At 34.6% G+C, this 20854-nt stretch overlaps 1 protein-coding gene across 1 annotated transcript in view; it reads left to right on the top strand.

The window, feature by feature from the left end:
• Nucleotides 1–1123: 1123 nt before the first annotated feature.
• LOC121412009 (CLIP-associating protein 1-like) overlaps nucleotides 1124–20854 on the top strand; it is a gene marked incomplete at its 3' end in the record, with an annotated part of 31614 nt that continues 11883 nt past the window's right edge. The window contains exons 1-6 of the mRNA XM_041604921.1: nucleotides 1124–1225; nucleotides 1652–1711; nucleotides 6264–6355; nucleotides 10729–10804; nucleotides 11237–11334; nucleotides 11873–11946. Coding sequence (XP_041460855.1) covers nucleotides 1154–1225; nucleotides 1652–1711; nucleotides 6264–6355; nucleotides 10729–10804; nucleotides 11237–11334; nucleotides 11873–11946 — 472 coding nt within the window. The remainder of the gene's footprint in view (nucleotides 1226–1651; nucleotides 1712–6263; nucleotides 6356–10728; nucleotides 10805–11236; nucleotides 11335–11872; nucleotides 11947–20854) is intronic.

The following is a 20854-nucleotide window of genomic DNA, read 5'->3' on the forward strand; positions in this document are numbered from 1 at the left end:
TACTGAAGAGTTTGGCCAGGAATTCCATCCACTACTAGGGATATCCCATAGTACTTATAGGTGTCACGCGCGTAAAACATTCCCCATAGACTTGTGTGTTAAAATGGCACTTTTGAAAAATTCATAAAAAATAAATGTGAAATTAGAGGGTGGAATGTTTACTACCATTGGATAGGATATATATCTGGCATTCCATATCTGACCAGGAAAGGGTAGCGTAGCCAGCTCATTTTAAAAATAAATTGCCATTTATGAAGATAACTACATGTATGAATGGATCAAATTCATCGACTCAAACAGTAAAATAGCCCTAATTAGTCCGCCAGTCAAAAAAATAGTTCCAAGTCACTTTTTTATCTTCCCAATTTGGGCGAAGGAAGTTCAGTAGTTACCATTTCTAGAATCAGTGTTAGATTTTGAATCATATTCATACAGTTTTGTCAATCAGCAACATCAAATTGAAAAAAAATTCGAATGGGTTGGGTCGAACAAATATCTTCAGCCCTCCTGATGTAATTAGGCTCATGGCACCTTGAGAATGTAAATGTAGCTTTTGTCTAGATTTATTCAGGATGGATAATGATTGGTTAATATTTGCTACATGTATGCTTGTTGTTTGAATTATAAATTGTTCTCAGTTCAATCACTGATCTATTAAAGTACCCTTGTGGATTTTTGGTGGGGGTTATGTAAAAAAACAAGGTTTCAGTATTGCATTGTTAATTTTTGTATTACAGCCTGTACATGTAATGTGTACTTATTCAGTATACATTAAACTACTAGTACATCAATATTAGATTCTGCATGCTAACGTACAGCATGAATGTACTAGCTAGTAGCGTCTTGACATACACAATTGTGGTCGGGAATTGTGAGAGCATCTTTTATGCAGACAGCATACAGTTTAGGGAAGACAAGAAAAAGAGAGCTCCAGCTCTAGCCTGTTGGTGAAATGCTAATGAATCGTTAGTGGGGCACATCCAAGGTTGCTCTTGTAAACTTGTATTTAAGATTTCAGCAATGGTTTCCAACCATATCTGATCAATTTACATTATTGCAGAAGTAATTGACAGACTGCTGTTTTATTCCAACCACCCTAGCTATGATCTCAGTATTTCTTAATAAAATTTCATTTTGAGATATTTGTTTCAACATGTACATGTATTTGATTTTTCTTTCAGTTTTACCAGCAGCAGTTGACAGATTGGGAGATAGCAAGGAACAGGTGATTATACAATTGTGATTTCTTCTGAATACATGTAACCTCTTCATAGTTTTCAGTATATTTTAAAATTGAGGCTATGGTGAATTTAATTACTAAAATATGTCACAGGAAGCTAGGATGTGCCGTGTCATTGATATTTTGCAATTTATTAAAAAAGAAATATGTTACAAATTGCAAAATATGCCATTGCCATTGTATCTGAATATTCAGTAATAATTTGCAGTGTTCATGTCACAGAGCATTTTCATCTTGAACCTGGTTCTTCAGACTGCAGGTTTATAATGAAATACATTTCACTTTTACAAATACAATTACAACTTACAAAGTGAATAAAGTGATCTTGTCATAACATTTTTCTTCACTATTTGATATCATAAAATTTTCTTTGCAAGTGATGATATAAATTTGTCTTCTTTTTTCATCCAGGTTCGAGAACAATCTCAAGGTCTCATTCAAAAGCTGATGTCACCCGCTTCTTCACCACAGGTACCGTATTACAAGATGAAAATCAGTTACCAAACTATACTTATACTTGTAAAGTCATTACTAAAGCTCTGTCCAAATCATTTATTATATTAATGGAATTCAAACAACATTACCATTGAGTGATGTCAGAAATTAACTCTGATCAAGAGCAAAGTCTAGATCAAATTAGGGTGCACCATCTTTAGCATTTCCTCTATTTCTGGTATCAGTGGTCTTTTCCATTCCATGAAAAAAAATATGAAGAGGCGATAAACTCCTCTCCAACCAAACAAAATAAAAGGACAGAGCAAAAAGAATGGTAAACGAGCTTTTATTGAAAATATTGTGATGAGACACAATTGTGATACAAATTTTTGAGCAGGTAGGTGTTTCATAAAGCTGTTCGTAAGTTAAGAGCGACTTGAAGAACGACTGGTGATCCTTTCTTGAGGTAAATGGTATATTCATAGGCGATGGTTTAGCGCGTCAGAAAGGATCACCAGTCGTTCTTAAAGTCGCTCTTAACTTACGAACAGCTTTGTGAAACGGCCCCTGAACTGTTAGGATCATTTACTCAGGATGGTCAGTAATTTATTAGGTGACAATTTTAACTCTACTTGTACATCTCATTCAGTATGCCAGCATTCTCACAGGCACATGTATTTTAGTGAAGTTCTAATTTTCAAATCAGAGGGGGAAAATACTTATGACAAGGGGGGGGGGGATTTGGCCATGTAGTTTTTAAGCTCCCTTACATGGCTATTTTGAGTTCAATACAACATAAACAGATGTAAATTAGAAATAGGAAACACTGTACCCATTAGCAGAAAATATGTATTCAGACTGTACATGTATATGATTGTTCTGTTGTACAGTTTGATATAACTAGAGGAAAAGGCTTATGTCAGGGTCAGACTTTTTCTATTGCAATCTGTATAATTCATGCTGGGCTTGAGAAAATAGCTTCAAGGGTGGTTCTTGTTTGGGTTTTGAAAACCTATGGTTTCTCTGCTTTATCATCCTTCAAAACCAGTGTGCCAAGCAGCATATGGGACACATATTTTTAAGATAAAAGTACTTTGAGCTGAAAGTCCACTTTTTAATGCAAGTCTAGTACAGTCGGAATTGAATATTGATTTTTTTTCTTGTTTTTGCGACTTAATGCTGCTTGGGTATTTCTAAGCAGTGACATTTGAGTAATTGTATGCATTTGACCCTTCAATCTAGTTCTATCTTTTGGAGACATTCATTTTCCACTCATATATATTGACTTGAAGAATGTAGTAATACGTGTAGGGTATACCAGCATTAATCAGGTTTATATGTTTCATCATCGTAGAATGTATTTTTCTGAAAGGAGAAGGAATTGTCCTTGATGATAAGAGGATGAAAATTGAATGGAAAAGAAAGAATTTCTATGGAATGAAATCAGACAAAGGGCACATGATGTGAGAAAGAAAGTTTATTTGTCAGATATATTTTGAATTTTGTTAGTCCTTCAATGCTACTGTCCAATTAGTTGATTGCCTAATTTGAACAAATTCAAACTGAAAGAAGGAGATAAGGGGAATAAAACTTGTTTATGACATGTTTGACATGATTCACATGACTCATTCTCAAAGCAGTATTTTTGTTTAGTTGGAGGTAATATAGTTTGGTTTTGTCACGGTCTATTTACTCTCAGGCACAAGTGAATTTTGTTGGGTGTTAGCATTGGTGAGATAGGGCGTGAAGTGGCTCTATGGGAAAAGTTGACCTTTACCACTTGACAACTTCATGTATTTAATATCGGTCCAGTAAAAAAAAAATGAAAACAAAAAACCCAATGGGCATGCAAACCTCGAAAGAAGGAGAAAGAAAGAAAAACAAACAATTTAAGCTGGTTTGTGAGCTTGGCAAAATCTGTATGAGATTTTATACAAGGTTCCAGTCCAATAGTACAGTAAATCTATTATTTCCCAGTCTAATGGGGCATTGCAAGAAACTTGCAATCAATTGCAAGTCTATTTTTGTTTCCTAAATCAATCATAAGGCTTGAAATTAATTGTGAATTTGGAATTGATTGTTTATCTGCTTCTTGAAATAAGGCATTTAATCTCATTTGCTGCAGTTAAAATTGATCTATTAATTGTAAAATTGCAACAGAATATTTGCAATTGATTTGCAAATATTTTCTAGCAACAACCCCTATGTCTGCAATGTGCACACCTTTATGATGAAGTTATGTGAAAGTTCAAAGCTTTTCTATTGAAATTTGGTCATGTGGAATACATGTAAAGTGATCCCTTGCCCCCATAAAATTCATATTTAGGTTAAAGATCTGGGCAATGATTTTTTTATCATCTTGATTTTTTCAAAGGCATTGTGCATTGACTGAGGAAATGAATAATCTGATTTACCCATTATTATTTATCTGCATGTACAGTATATATAGAAAAAAAACCCTGCAACTACACCATCTAGTGATAAACCAGAAGCAACACTTTATCATATTCCTACCAGATGCAGACTTGAGCTTTAACTTGTGTCTCTGCTCTGTCTGTAAAGCATTTCAAAGCATACTGTTTATCCTCCTGCTTAGAGAAAAAAATTCATTGCTCTTCTTGAAAGTGTTGAACCTCCAACATGCCTTGAATCAATGATCAAGTTGCAACGTTCAATTTACCTTAGGGATTTCACTGATCTAGGTCAATCAATATTTGATAGGGTTCCAATGTAGACCTGGGTTCTTGTCCTCTTCTGAAACTGAATGTGTATGTATGTTGATGTCACTTTAACTAGGGAGACTCCCTGCTTTAACTGTGGGAATCAATTTAGTTGATATGAAGTGATGATGTACAGACAGGCCTGACAGATGCATTTATTGCTAAATCAATAAGTTGTGTAATATATCTTAAGTAAGACAGTTTAATGTATGTTTTATAAGACTTGACTGACATTTGTATTTCCTTTACTGCAGAGAGATATTTCTTTTGTGTTTTCTTCATTTTCCCCTTATAATCTTGTAAGATTCTCTGTCTTTTTTTTTTTGGGGGGGGGGGCAATGAGGTGAATGGAATGTAACCATTAAAAAGATACGAAGTATCATTAACAGATTAAAACTTTTCGTTAAGGCTTGTTAACATGTTCAATTGTGACAGCATCACTACTTAATAGGCCTATATTCTACATCAGTCGTAGGGAATTATGAAAATATTTGTACATGTAATTGTCTCATTTAGTTTTCCTCTCTGTACATGCAGGTCTGTAACATGTACATGTACATGTATCTCTATGAATGAAGGGTATCAAAAGCAAAGTTCAATGTCATGGATTAACAAGCCCTTACAATACTCATATTGTGCACTGCTTGATAGACTACCCACTGGCATAATTTCTTTTTAGTGTTTGGTAATGGAAACAGTGACAATTTACACAGCGAAAAAACTTGTTTGATCGCGATCGTAATCGGACCTAATTGTTTTGCATTTAATAAAGAAAAAGGACAAGACATAAATTCATTCCTCGTAAATGACAAAGTATGACAGCACTATTTGTACTGATTTCATTTCATACTGTTGACTAATAGCACTTTCTATGAGCTAATACTACATGTAGGACTGTATCCGTCATCCCACTTCGAACATGCTACAGATCTACTTGTATATTAAAAGTCATGTACATTTTAATACACTAGCAATGGAAAATAATTGAGGACTGAGGGTTGCATTTAATACACTGTGGGATGTTATATCATTAGAATGTGCATTACATACAGGAATAATGGTCTGAGGGGACTAGGAACGTGGGTGCAATCAGAATTCTTGCGATCACATTGCAGTCATGCATGCTCATTTGCAAGGGGCACAGGTATGTCTTCCACATGTACATGTATGTTCACATGTATGAAATCATGTGCGTTTTGCTGATGGGGAAGAAGAAACGCCTGCCCAAAGGTATTACAGAGATCCCTGTGATATGTTTCATGTGGAGTTGTTGAGTTACAAGTATGTGCAGTGAGTGATGGAGAACGATTTCTCCCTCCCACATTAGATTGGAAGCCTTCCCAGTGTAAACATCTTGTCTGTCCTATCATTGGACCATGAAACATTAAAAGAGCTCTAGCCTCATATCAAGACTTCAAAATACATGTACCGGGTACTTGTGAATTTTTATAGTGATAAACTTTTGATTATGTACCTGATGTAAATATCATTCCTGGAATTGGCCTATTTTGTTGTGGTTTCTGTTCCTTTTTCATAGAAATGTTCTCATAAGGTTTGTAATAAAATGCAAACAAACTGCTAAATGATTAAATGAATGAGGATCTTATATAAAACCAGTGGCATTTTTTTTTCTATTTGAATGAATGATTTTTACATATGTGTATATAATTTTGATAAAAAATGATGACTTTACTGTACATGTACATTCTGTCATGTTCATGAATACTGTACACAATGATACTGTACATTCAGCTCAGATAATCTTGTACATTATACATGTAGGCCTACAGTACAGTTCGATGGTAAGTCAATTTAGTTTCATGTTTTATTGCTTTGGAATATCTACGATTTGTCTCTTTATTTTACAGTTTGTATTTGAGAGGCTGATGAAAGCATTTTCGCACAAAGGTTGGCGTGTTCGAGAGGAAGTTCTACTATGTTTAATGCAGGCTATAAATGTGTAAGTATTCTTCCTTCATTTCATTGACCATCAGCATGTCCTGCGAATCAATGTCCTTGAATTAAGCCTCTTATATGTGATCTTCTATTTCAAACATTGTACATCTTAGAATAGGGATGTTTCGCTTGATAGTTCTACTGAAAAATCTCCAAACACCACAAAAGCTTTATTCTGTGCATAAGTTCATTCCATACTTGTGTGTTTTAAAATTGACATCCCAAATTTTCCCATTGTGTTGAAATTTAAGAGATATATTTTTGGTTGTTTTTAAACAAATTCATTTGTTGTTGAGCACTTGCTTTATCCAATAAAAAAAAATAATCATTTTTTTTAAAGATACTCCATGTATATTCTAACTACACCTGTGCTGTTTTCTAATAATTTGAATGAAAACTTGTCTTGAGAGTTGGTATTTATTGTAGTGCAAAAGTGTATTCCCTTTTTCTTCATGTTTAGTCTCTATCTCCTAATGGATTCCCTGCAGGGAGACTCTGAGCGAACAAGAGAAAGAGCCCGAGTGAATTAAGATTTTAGTTTATGCATTGTCATGTCTAATATTGATCTGGTCTTTACAGACATGTCAAGTAGTGAACAAGACATTCCATCTGTGCATGAGGAAGGGTGAAACCATGGGGATCTCTGTCAAATTGTCACAAATCAAGTGTTGTATTTGAATTCCCCTTTTGGTTATCTCTATAAAGCAAGCTCAGCTAATAAAAATTCTTTTATTTCAAATCTGTTTATTCAGGTAAGCAAAAGCTATGGTTTGAATTCAGACAGATTTTTTGTTATAGATTGATCAAGGAGGAATGAAAAAAAAAGAATGTGCCATAATGCTGAACTAAAAATGCTGAACTCTCAAAGTTTCAAGATGCAAGGTGATGAATGATGATGTCATCCTCATTCTATTGGGGATTCCCTTTTTGAAACAGTCTCTTCTAAAAATAAATCATAATGGAAAAAGATGATTGTTGATTTAACTTAAGGGCTTAGAAATAAAACACCAAAGCCATCTGCAAAAATCTCCAGAGAGAGAGGGGGAAGGGGAGGAGCAGGGAAATGAAGTGAGAGACGTGAAAGCATCCAATCCATTATTCATCTTCCACTGTCAGTCTTTGGAGAGAAAACCTAGCTGGAATGAATTTTGAGTCACCCTGGTTGTATTGGGCATCATTGGAGCTTATTCATTAACTGTGCAGACATGGGTGGATTGCCAGTGCACCTTTCATGCGTTGTTTGTTATGCTGATAATGGTGATCATTCATGTTGTGAAGTGCCTTGTGTTGTACTTGGTGTGCTTGTTAGATTTATAATCATACAGGTGCATTTGGCCTTGATCGATTGAAAACTCATTCAAAACAATTGTGTATTAAAATAATTTTTTGAATTTATTAATGTGTACCTGTACTAGATTTGTAATCCAGGTTTTGAGTCATAATTCCCTCACGTCTTAAATATTACATGTAATCTAATCTTACAGCAATTAAAACAAGAGAAATACTGATTGAATGCTGTAATATACTAGTGGAAAGGTTATTATGAATCAAAATGAATTGGAATTCCTTTTTTTATGCAAACAGGAAATACATAATGTAAAAAATAATTTTCTGTGAGGGAATGATGTACATACAGGCCTACTTTCTTCCAACTTAAAGTACCGGGTACACTGTAAATGTTGTACATACTGTACAGGTAGTTCTCTTATTCATGAACCTATTGAAACCTACATGTAGCGTACAGATTGAGTGTGGACATGAACCTTGTCACATTAGAGAATTGGGTCACTGTCCTCGATCACTATGGATACAATAAGGAATACAGAATCATCATGGCAGTTACTATTCCTTTTTGCTTTGAGTCACATTCTTTCCTGTTGGTTTAAAAATATGAATGCAATCATGCGTGGCACTGATCTGAGTAGATAGAGACAGTGCAAATTTTAGTGCCCTGTGTCATTCTTAAGGCAATACTGTATAAATGGGCATCCTCACCTGGAATTAATGGATGAATCATACAATTAATGTGTGCCTCACCTAAATAGCATTCAATGCAATGTTTGTTAAAAGAAGCCCCAATTGGCTCTCATAGATAAATTGACATGTCTGGAGGCTAAATGATCAAGTGTAGAAAATCACTGCACTTTTATGATTGAATTAATTGCTCTGTAGAAGAATACTGTATGTCTAGCTAAGGCAGTGATTGGTGATAGAGCTAGATGGATGCTGAATCAAAGAAAGTTAATCTTCTGATTGGGAATGGAAACTAAGTTGTTTCTGTTTTAGTAGAAATAAATTATTGTATTCCAGGGGGGGGGGGCATTTCCAATGATGAGTGGATCCCATGCATGAACATGGGGCTGCGAAAAATACCCTCAACAAGTATTTTCCATGTTCTGAAAATACACCCCTTAACAAGTATTGATGTGTGAAACCCTAACCTTAACAAGTATTGGAAACAAAACAGTACCCTTGACAAGTATTCCCTGAATTGACTCCCTATACAAAAGTACAACGATATCTTAGTTGTTTTGTCACGGACGTGATCACGAACCTCGGCTTTACCTTTCGTTCATTGGGTTCAGTACCACCCCACACACCTCGCTCAAATCAGACCCTAAACACGTAGTGTTGGAGCTAAAAGTACAAAGTATTCTTGTTTTTTATACCCTCGCAAATTGGACCATAAACGCGTACTTTTCCTAGCGAAATATATATACCCTTTTTTCATTATTTTTAGTGGTTCTGGCACCCTTAGTATGTTGTGTCCGTAATGCGCCCTATCTTAAAAAAAGAAATCCTTTTTACATATTTTTTGGGCCATGCATGGTATCCACTCATCAATTGAAGTGCCCCCCTCACCGGATTGTATTATACTTATCCTAGTCCTCTACATTTTAATCGTACAGTGTAGGTTGGCTTCTGTTGCCTATTGCGACTTGCTTCTGTGGACAGCCACAACATGTGAACATATTCAATACAATAGATAGTGCCTTTTCAAGTATATTAATCACTTTGATTTTTATTCTATATTGGGCATTTTCAATACAGATCATTAAATCACTATTTTAATTTGGTTTTTCAAATAAATTGCCTTCATAAATCTATGATTATCCACATCACTTTGAGCCTAGGGTTTCATGATACATGTATATGCAGGACAATTCTAATCTACCTGCATCAGGTCCTTAATAGCAGATTGGAAAATGTATACACTGTGACTCCATGTATTTTCATATTTCTTTTTATTTCCCTCCTTTTTTTTGTAAATCGTATTAGTGAACCATTCTTCACTTTATCTGTAGGAAAGGGCTATTTAGATCTTCATACATGTGGATATGCAAATGCCCAAGAATAAACTACCTCTATGGCTAAACAAACTGCACACTATAGACAGAGTATCCTTTCATGGAATTTATGCAGACTCTCCTGACATTGAACTGAAGAGGGCACTCTTTCCATGAGCTTTAATGAGAAGCCTCTTTAGAAAACGAGTCATGACCTTTCGTTAGTAGCCCCGCCAGGAATGAATCATTCAGACTTCAGCGTGTAATAGGAGCTACCCATATATTGCAGTCTCATTTTGAGGCATTGCATGTACCCCTGTATACGATTGGGTGATGGATGCTGTGAAACACTTCCTCTCCGAAGTGAAATGCTGCCCTCTTTCTGCCTTTTCTATAATGTCTATACATACATGTACATGAACACAAAATACATGTACATTGCCTCCACTGTATTTGCAGTAGGGCCTAGTGTTATTCATAGGAAGGTACATGTACAGGGTAAATATTCTCTGTTACAATGTACATGTCCAGTTATGCAGAGTTCGATCTTAAATTGCAAAATTAATGTATGAGCATTGTGAATTGATCCAAAAAGGGATAAAGAATGAAAAATTAGAATTTTGTAAGTTGTATCTATGGAATGCCCCTCTATTGTCCATTCATGTATTTCCCTGAAAATATGATGATTTGGTTGTTGATTACAAAAAAAGTGACAGTACAACATTTTTTTTATCTGATAGATGTAATTATATTTATATATTTATAATATATCAATATAATATTTCATATAATATAATATCAATATTTATTTATATTTATATATACTCAGGTAGATTGATCTATGGATACTAATGGCTATGTGTTCATGTTGGACAAGTTCACAACTCACAAAATTATAGAAAATTATTATTTTTAAAGGCATCTATTAATAGAAATGCACTTTTATGCCAACGGATATTGCTAGAAGAAAAACTAGAATCATTCATACTCACCTTACATGTATGTGTAAACTGTTAATCAAATCCTCATCTCTTTGCTTGATAAACATTGGTGGTTTGCATGAGTTTGTTTTACATTTCTTATCCTGCAGATTTGGTGCAAGTTCTCTACTATTAAACAAAATTGTTCCATCAATATGCAAACTTCTTGGGGATCCTAACAGTCAAGTATGTATTTCTGTTGCACCCCTCTTTTCTTGAATTTGTTAACTTCTACTTTATTTTTATGAGTAAATACATTACATTGTGGAAGGAGAGTTTCTTTGTTGACATTTTGTTTCAAATATATAAAACTTGTGAAACACTTTGTTATAATTGTTTTTGTGAGATATATTGAATTTCCATATTAAAATTATGTTCTCTGTAGTAAATGTTGGTTATCATACTGTTTATTTTAAGTTTTTGTTTTGTTATTATATAAATTCATTGATTGAATTCTTACAGTGATAAACAAACATCCTTTAGTATTAAAGAGCCTCTAAAATGATTTTCTTTTTCTAAATACAGTATATGTGATATGGCATTAAATTAATGTATTACATTTGTGGTTATATGAAATCCACATGATCGCTTGTATCCAATCTGCATTTTCATTTCCAGGTAAGAGATACAGCAATCAACACACTAGTTGAGATCTACAGGCATGTAGGAGAGAAGGTTAGGATAGACCTGGGTAAAAAGGGCATTCCTTCATCAAGGTAAGTAACTTACTATCTATTCACAAAATCTCTTATTTTTAATTTCTCTTCATTGTATATCCTGCACTTGAAGTTATTTTTCTATAACCATTATTTATAGAGCTCTAGAAAATGTACGGTATTAGAAAAGACTACAGTCATGTTGTCATGTTTGGTTCAGTTTTAATCAATAGTATTTCAAAATGTTTAAATTTCCTTGACATTATGAATTTAAACCATACATAGTCTTTTTGTACAGTGTTTCATACTTTCATTCTGATACCTCTACTTGAATGCCATGATTAATCAGAAAACACAAAATAACCTAGGAATTTAGATATAAAATTCCTTTTTGTGCCATTAAAAACACAAACAACCTTTCTTTTGATTTACTTTAAGAATGTTCTCTGTACGTAGGTTCATTTTTGACCGCATTAGTCTCTACAGTGTAATTTTTTTTTCTTTAAAGGGCAGTGATATAAATGAACAACAAAATACCAGCACTTTGAATTATGATGTGAGGTTACTTATATGTTTGTACTTGGTCTGTCATTCCCAGGTTATCTATTATTTATGCCAAGTTTGATGATGTGAAACGGTCCGGACAAATGGTGGTGCAGTCTGAACAAAGTGGTAAGTAAAGCATATGTCTGAAAGTCCCCCTAATTTAAATCATTAGTGTAAATGTGCCTTTTTTTTCTTTCAGGAAATTTTCAGTCCCAAAACACAAATGTGATGATTTTGGTTGGTCTGTAACACCCTTTCTATTTTCACAGATAATGCAATTTTTGCTCTCTTTGGTGATTCTCACAATTCTCACGTTTTATGCAGCATATTGAACAGTTTGACCTTATGAATCTAAGTGACTTCTAACACGGCGGAATAGGAACTTTTGATTGAGTGATGGTGATAGACATGATTAAGACCTTAGTCATGCTGAAATGATTCTTTAAACAGTGAAACTTTTCAAAATGAACACTTTTCTACATTTTGGGATTGCATTCTCCATCAAGATTTTGTGAACATATGGTTAATTAGAACTTGAAAATAAAGCTAAAGCTATTTTCTATGTCTCCCTCCCCGATTCTTGTTTGAATACAGCTTGTGAGACATTATTCATCTTCCATTAGAAGGTTGCATGTTCTCTTAAGTGTATTCCTAGTCTGTGTATCGTATCAGTTGGTTTATTGAAAAACCTTGTTGTTGGAAAAAAATAAAAGTGCAGTGAAATTCTGCCATATGGTGACTGACATCTGCTCATTTTAGAGTGTTTTTTTTTTGTCTGAAACTACTTGATCTAAAGAAAAATACTTTATCATATCCAGATAAGCTTTATGCATGTACTGGGTCCATTTTTCATTTAGTTTAATTGGTAGTTGGTCTTATTTCCAGAAGTTCTAATAAACATTTTGACTTAACATATGCGGTAATTTCTTTTTGGTTGTATTGCCTATGTTGATGGGTTTGATCCCAGGTTGAGTGATACCAATGACTTCTTGAAAAAGGATCTTCTGGTATTTAGTCAGGGGCTTGTGTAAGAATGGAGAAGGGTAATTGTAACATACTTTTTTTGCACAGTGTCCACTGAAAGACCAGATAAAAAGCTGAAGTGTTGATTTACAAGGGAATTCAATGTAATTGTAATCATCATCACCCAAAAAAATGGATTGGACTAATTATTGACAAATATAAGAAGAGGTTGTAGACAAATGAAGTTAGACCATGTGGACTTGCACTAACTGTTAATATGACCAAGAGGTTTACAGACCGAATGAGGGTGTACTGTGTTTATGCCAGCAGGGACTTAAGGAGATTCACTGGATCCGCTCGATTCAAATATCAATATTTCTTTCCAATTAGAATTACTTTGACACGTATCTTGTTTTTATGAGATATTGTGGAACCATATCATGTCCTCAGTTCAGATTGTTTTTAGTATATTTCATCCATGGTAGGAAGAATGAGACAATAGCAGTATTTCCAGTGAACCTATAATTATGATTAGTAGATTGACGAAGATGCATGTCTGAAGACCAAATTTGAAGTAAGGAAAAAGGTGTATCACCAATTGAGAGCAAAGAAGAAAAAAGATCATTGATCTTTTAATTGGCATGTCCCTTTTGAATTCTTGAATAGAAAGTATCTTTTACTCTCTTGCCTCATACATACATGTATAGCATGACTATAAATGATTCTGGAAACTAGGGGTTACCTCAGGATTTGTGGCTGAATTAATGAGGCATGAAAGAGTCCAAATTGAGTGGATACAAGAAAGATGTGAGTGTTTATAGAGGGGTAACAAATGGTGATGGTGGGTTAAGATTACATTCAGGACAGACATTGCATGGAAGGTGAATGAAAAAAAAATCCAGAATTTTGAGCAGATTTTATCTATGTCTGTGTATACTAGCCTGAAGAAATTAAAGTCACATGGATACTTTTTGCATGTGTCATGGTGAGATTTATATCATTTAGTGTACAGTATGTATACATGTAGGGCCTTCCTGAATCCAATATTCATACATTGAACACTATAGGCCTATGATGTGTTTCAAAGAATTATGAAGTATTCAATATTGAACAGGACCCAATTAGTATAGGCAACTATTAAAGCATCCAGCTAATTTTCAGTTCTAATGATACCTCATCCATTAAGTACAGCAAACATATAAAATAACTTTGCTATCAACTTACAGCTCTGCGCAGATGACTTTTGAAGTTTCCATTCTAAAGTTCAGCTTGATGATGTGCGTGGTGCAGAGTTGCAGAGATGGCTTGCTTGTCAGCCATGTTGATTCGATGGAAGACAGTTCCATTGCCTATGACTCGCTATTTAGTACCCATGCTCTGCCAGAATTTGACAAGTGTGGATGGACAGAACCCAAGCAAAGTGTCCGCTATGCGAACCGCTCTGGCCAATCACGTCACTCAAAAGTGAGGAAGGGGCTAAAAGGTGTCGCATGGGGTTCTCTTCCTGGATGCGGTAATTTGTTGAGCGGAAGTCTGCTGATAACGGGTAGCGACTTGAACGAGAGGAAGCCATTGATTCTACCCTTCACAGTAGCAAAGACTAAAGAAAACCTTTTCTGTATCTTTCTGGAGAGCTGGATAAGGGGGCCAGCATAATACTGTGTGTGTTTGTGCCATCAGTGATATACGCTTGTCTAACACTGTAAAGTCTAGCCTAATCACAATAACAGTAGTCAGGGTGAATCGATTGGCCTCACATGGCTTTCACCCCAAATACTGTGCCAACGTCATACTTGTAGGATTACTCTGATAGGCCAATGGGGCTTAATGTTCTTACTATCACCCATGGTTCGGAAGGAAAACAACTTTCACAACTTGACCTTGTCAGGGATATTTTTGTCATTCTTTTGGCAGCTCTTCTTTAAATTAGCACATTTTGTTTGAAAGTTGGAAACACTCACTGCATACTTGCTGGGTAGGCTACTTTTGAATAAGAAACCTGATGTCATTTGTTATTCTGGAACAACAAAAGAGAATTTCATGAATTTATACTTCATGCAATTCAGTGTGTTTGGAAAGTGTAATTAGTGAGACTTGCATGCAGGCAATTTTGCTGATCATAAAATAGTGGTCTGAAAAGAAGAAACACAAATTTTCTTCTTTCATGATTGTATCGTGATTAGACTTAATAGACTTCTATTTGTTTTGGAAAAAGACATTTTATTTTCTAATAACATGGCTTCTGGAAAGGATTCAGGTGGAAAAGACGGCAAGTTTGAGAAGGACATTTCACTGATAGTCAAGTGCCTCTTGAAAGGGCCTCTTCCATCAAAGAAGAAAAGCATGAAGAATGGAAAGGACAGCCCTGATTCAGGATTTGATGAAGAACAAACAAAAAGACCAAAGAAGACGCCACCTCCACCCCCTCCACGACCCACTAAGCCAGTGCCACCATCGCTGCCCCCTCCGCCTCCACCACCTGCTAAAGAGAAGGATATACCGCCCACCTCACCAAAGCACCCTACCCATCCACCCCCAGTACCACCACCAAAGAAGAAGGATGAAAAAAACGCTCAGCCTGTGGACATCAGCACAAATAAACTTGCAAAGGATCAATTGCAGAAGAAGCAAGAGGAACAAAAACAAAAACCTCTTTATGTGAAAAAGAAAGGTATGTACAGTGTAATTAAATAAAAGTTTACAAGAGAATTTGATCTTTCTGTATTGGCGGATTACTCTATTTTCTTATTATTTGCAATATTCCAGATATGGGAAGCAAATAATTTAATTTTGGTATTGTACAGTCAGTTTGCTGTTATATATTCATTCATTTTTACAAAATTTTATGTACTTGAAAGTTTTAGGAGCATACTGTACTTGTACATGTACATGTTTTTGTATATTGTTTAGAAAGGATACTGGGAGTATTCCATTTTACTGTGAATAGTAGTCAGCCTTTATATGAAGGGGAAGGCTACTGATATATCTTTGATGAATATTTTTCTTTCTATTATGATACTTTACTGTATTGAAAATCATAAGATTATGTTTCTTGTCCCATTTAATCCTCTAAATAAACAGGAAGAGGAAGTGATACTAGTTATTAATTATGACTTTACATGACACTCCTGTTCCATATAAAGTCACCATCACATTAAATAGTTGATTTAAGTATTTAACAATCATTAAGACTCGTCTGAAGCCACCAGAGGTAAAGGTACTCATAGGATGTGATAATTACAGAGTTCCTTGCAGTGTCCAATTGTCTACGCAGGAAATCTATATCAGCTGATATTATGTTTTACTGATACACTGTGTATACTGACTTACTGTTCTCTATTAACTTTTGGAAAGTTACTTGCAATAGCGTTACCCTTTAAAACGTAAAATTGTGAAAATTGATGATCAATATATGTGTTCATGTACAGTGCTCCTGACTTAAAGGAATTATGAATAGTACATGTCTGTCTCTGTTTACCACTTCATACCCATAATAGAGACACAATTGACCTTTCTATTCAAATTTCACACCCCATTCTGCTTTATATGTTTCTTTTTTTTTATAACAATTGCATAAATAATTTATACTCTGCTTTTGACAAAATCTAATCCAGTGTATGTTGGCCTCTTTTTATGTCCTTTAGTCTAGACCAAAAAGCCCATATTCACAAAGGTGGTTTTTAAAACTATTGGTTAAACACATGGTTTATGCAGATTTCCTCTATAAATTACGCCTATTTACTGCGTATATTAAAAAATGTCCAATGCTGATGCACGTTTTTGTCACAGTGTGCCAAATTGACACCCATGCTATTTTATTAATGAGTCCACCGTTTTGAAACAGTGGACTCATGAATGAAATAACGTACTTATACCTCGGTCACATTTGTTCTACGGCGAGTCGAAAACAGTTGTTTTAACATTTTTTTACCAGCTTAATATAGGTGGTTTGAATAAAAATGAATAAAATGGCTGTTTTCGACTCGCCATAGAGCAAATGTGGCAGAGGTATTAACCATGGCAACAGGCGTCAATTTGGCGCACTGTGACAAACGTGCGCATCAGCATTTAAATACATGCGGTAGATAAGCGTAATTTATACAGGAAATCTGCATAAACCATGGACTCAACTGATGGTTAAAAAACACACCACCTTTGTGAATTCGGGCCAATGTGTATGATTCTTATTCAGAATCCCATCAAGCATAAATGTTAAGAGCAGAAAGCTTAAAGGTCAAGTCCACCTCAGAAAAATGTTGATTTGAATCAATAGAGAAAAATCAGACAAGCACAATGCTGAAAATTTCATCAAAATCGGATGTAAAATAAGAAAGTTATGACATTTCAAAGTTTCGCTTATTTCCAACAAAATAGTTATAGGAATGAGCCAGTTTCATCCAAATGAGAGAGTCGATGATGTCACTCACTCACTATTTCTTTTGTTTTTTATTGTTTGAATTATACAATATTTCAATTTTTACGAATTTGACGATTAGGACCTCCTAGCCTAAAGCACAAAATTTTATAATAATGGAATTTCAAGTGTTCAGGGAAGAATGAAACTTCATTTCACATGACAATGACGAGAAAATAACAATATTTCATATAATAAAATACAAAAGAAATAGTGAGTGATGTCATCAACTCTCTCATTTGGATGTAACTGGCTCGTTCATATAACTATTTTGTTGAAAATAAGCGAAACTTTTAAATGCCATAACTTTCTTATTTTACATCCGATTTTGATGAAATTCTCAGTGTTATGCTTGTTGAATTTTTCTCTTTTTATTCAAATCAAGTTTTTGTTGGGTTGGACTTGTACTTTAATGTTAAATTTGAAGTGTGATCTCATGTGCTACCTCTGTATGACTGAAGGACTACTGATTTTGTATCTTTGATATTAATTCATAGTTGTATAGCAAAACAATATATTCTTGTCGGGACCTCCTAATTTAGTTTTAAGCATTCATATCAATTGTTTTATAGGGTTATAAAGCTGTTATTAATAATCATTGATTAATCATCATTTGAAAATTGTCCTTGGTCTTCTGACATCATTTGTTGACATCAATTCCATAGTCCCTATTGACATGCTTTACTATTAACCAGAAAATGAAATATTTTTAAAACTATACAGCTACTGATATTGATTAGAAGTAATTTAAAAGCAAAATCTCTTGATTATGAAGGTAAGACATTTCCTGTCCTTGTTATGTTAATTGCAAGTGTGCCCCCTCTTGTCAAGATGGTGATATTAGAAAAAAAGAGAGCAATTAGTGTATCATAATTCCATGCTTATTCATTTTTTTTAGCCAGGGCAATGTATGTACAGAAAATTGTGCCTCAGAGTATTGTCTTTACTGTTTGGTTGATTTTAGACAAACTAATAAAATTATTGTTGATTTCTGATGTTCCCAAACATTTTCATTTTCAGATAATTGCAATATAAAAGCACCAAGAGGGAATTCTCTTGTGTTTTGGAGTTTAAATGAATTCTTTGTTTGAATTTCTGCCCCTTGTCAATTGACTCACCCTATCCCATTGCCCTGAACTGTCCAAGATCTAATTGAAAGGGCTGGAGAATGTCCCAAAACAGATTTTCCCAATTACCTACAGATAAATGTTATACATGTTGGCCCTATATTGTTTGTCTTTGAATCCTGTGTCAAATGTTAAAAAGAAAAAAAATAATAATTCAAATATGGTTAATTTCATTAGTCAAAGGGATGAGGATGGGGCAGTAGATTGGGTATAATTTTGACTGTTTCATGCTATTTTTTTTTGCACTTTTAATCCTACATTGTCCCACTATTGTAGCAGGTGGCAGAGTTTCATTGTCTAGACAACTCTTTGGTCCACCTGTTACCATCAAAGACAATCAGACTTCATTTCATTTTCACACCAGATACATCACAGTTATTTTAAGGTTTAAACTAGGTCTTGTTAAAATTGTAGTCAGACGATGATGTCTGACATCTGCAGGCTGTCTCCGGGTGGTTCATGTAGTTAATTAGTTTTAAAAATGGAGTTCCCATGCACCTCATATGACTTTATGTTCAAATAAGAAATCACAAGATTTAGATATGACTAATGTGATATAAATGAATGAAACATATTTCAAATACCTGTAGAATATTGATAATATTATTAGATGTTCAAAAACAGGTATGCATTGGCCAAACACGAATGTAGGCCTACTTGTTTCTTGCCCCCCCCCCCCCATTGGAATTCCCAGGCAAGCAAAGAGGTTGCCGTATATTGAATTGCGATAACAAATCTATGAAAACTTGAAGATCTGTAGTCTGTATCTGATTTCCATGGAGATTTCCAGTCAGTAGCAGTCGTGCTGTAAATGCTCACTAAACGGGAAGTTTGAGACTTTGCTTTGAGAGAGGCAGAGTCTCAAGAACTTCCTGGCCTCCTAAATTATGTCTTGGTTGTCTTCCTCTACTTGCAATGCCTATTTCCCCCTACTGCTAATCTCTCACACTCTCTCACTTTATCTTAGTTATGACTTTTCCATTGTAAGTACTTGTGAGACAGAAAGAGACATTTGTTATCATCAAAATATCTTTTCCTATTCAGGGTATTAAAAGAAAGAGAAAAAGGAGAACAGCCATGTAATATTTGATGTGTAAGTGGCTGCATAGAATACTCTGCCGTATCAGCAGTTGAGCAGACTGAATGAATAAACAATTTTACAATAGTGAAAGAGAGAAGTGCAATAGATAATGATAAGTGAAATAAACTAATGTGCTTTGTTTCAGCTGTGATATAGATGAGTCACCTGGCTTGGACGGCAAATGTAATTATGTTTCTGCTGATATCACAGTGTGTCAGGCAGCCTATATTGATAACCCAGAATTATAATTGGTCTTTTTGCGATGGTCTGTGCAAGTCTGTTTAGAATTGGTTCAGACCTGTGGAAACAGTCATGACTATTTGTTCTTCAGCAATGTCATTGTGTCTTTGGTTTTTTTTCTCCTTTCTTTTTTTTGCATGAAATTATAACTGATTTTGTCCAGTCTGAATGTACAAGTCTTGTCAGGAAAGCTACATGTACTTGGTAAACAGTATTTGCTGATGGTGATGGGGATTAGGAAATATTAATGACAACAACTACAACAACAATAATAATAATGATAATAGTGATAATAGCAATTATGATGATGATGATGCTGAGCTGATGATAATGATTGGAAGTTTTTAGTATAACTTTCAAAGAAGCCACAATTAATAATAAGAGTACAAGTATGTAGTTTCATAAATAAACCTTTCTAGACATGAATATATGTTAAATTATCTGTTTTGTCTAACTTTAGGAACTACAGAAAACAAGCTCGGCCTAGTTGCATGTCACATATTTTCTAAAATTATAGGCTCTGTTTATCCCTTTAAAAGGAGACGTGCATGGTTATAGGATTCCCAATCCACTCCAGATGTTGAAATTGTCTTGTCTATGAAAGAATCCACAGCCATCTTGAAAACCAATTCAGTCACTGTCACCTTAGACCTTCTCTAGTATGAGCCTTCCTTTGAAGTTGATGTAGTGTCATCTTCAATAGATAACAAGAGAATGGTTCCTCTTTTATACCACTCCACTCTTTTCTTCTGGCAATAAATTGAAGAAGAATGAGAAGTATACCAACAACATTTTCAAACTATTGGGCTAGGGTGATGTGTTCTTGATTAAAGCCAAGCATTGAAATAAGATTCTGGTTTGATGTATCAAAAAGCATTGCCCAATAATTTTTTGCCAATTATTAATTGGTCTTTTTCCAGGTCATCTTTTTAGTGTTTTGGACAAAAAGATGAATGCCTACGAAAGAAAGAAAACAAAATAATTTGGGCTTAGTTTTTTACCAAATGATTAATAGATAAAGGGGTTATCAGGTTATTGACATTAAGATTTCATCATCAAATGGGCATTAGCCAAATTATTATTGGACCATGTTGCAACTCATGACCATTGTGACAGGTGAGGGAGTGAAAATAATGTGGTTTGAAGATTGTTATTTACATATACTGGTGTGAGATGTCACACCAAACATGAAGTTGCAATGTACACTGA

The sequence above is a fragment of the Lytechinus variegatus genome, chromosome 3 (assembly GCF_018143015.1).
Source record: "Lytechinus variegatus isolate NC3 chromosome 3, Lvar_3.0, whole genome shotgun sequence".
NCBI lineage: Eukaryota > Metazoa > Echinodermata > Echinoidea > Temnopleuroida > Toxopneustidae > Lytechinus > Lytechinus variegatus.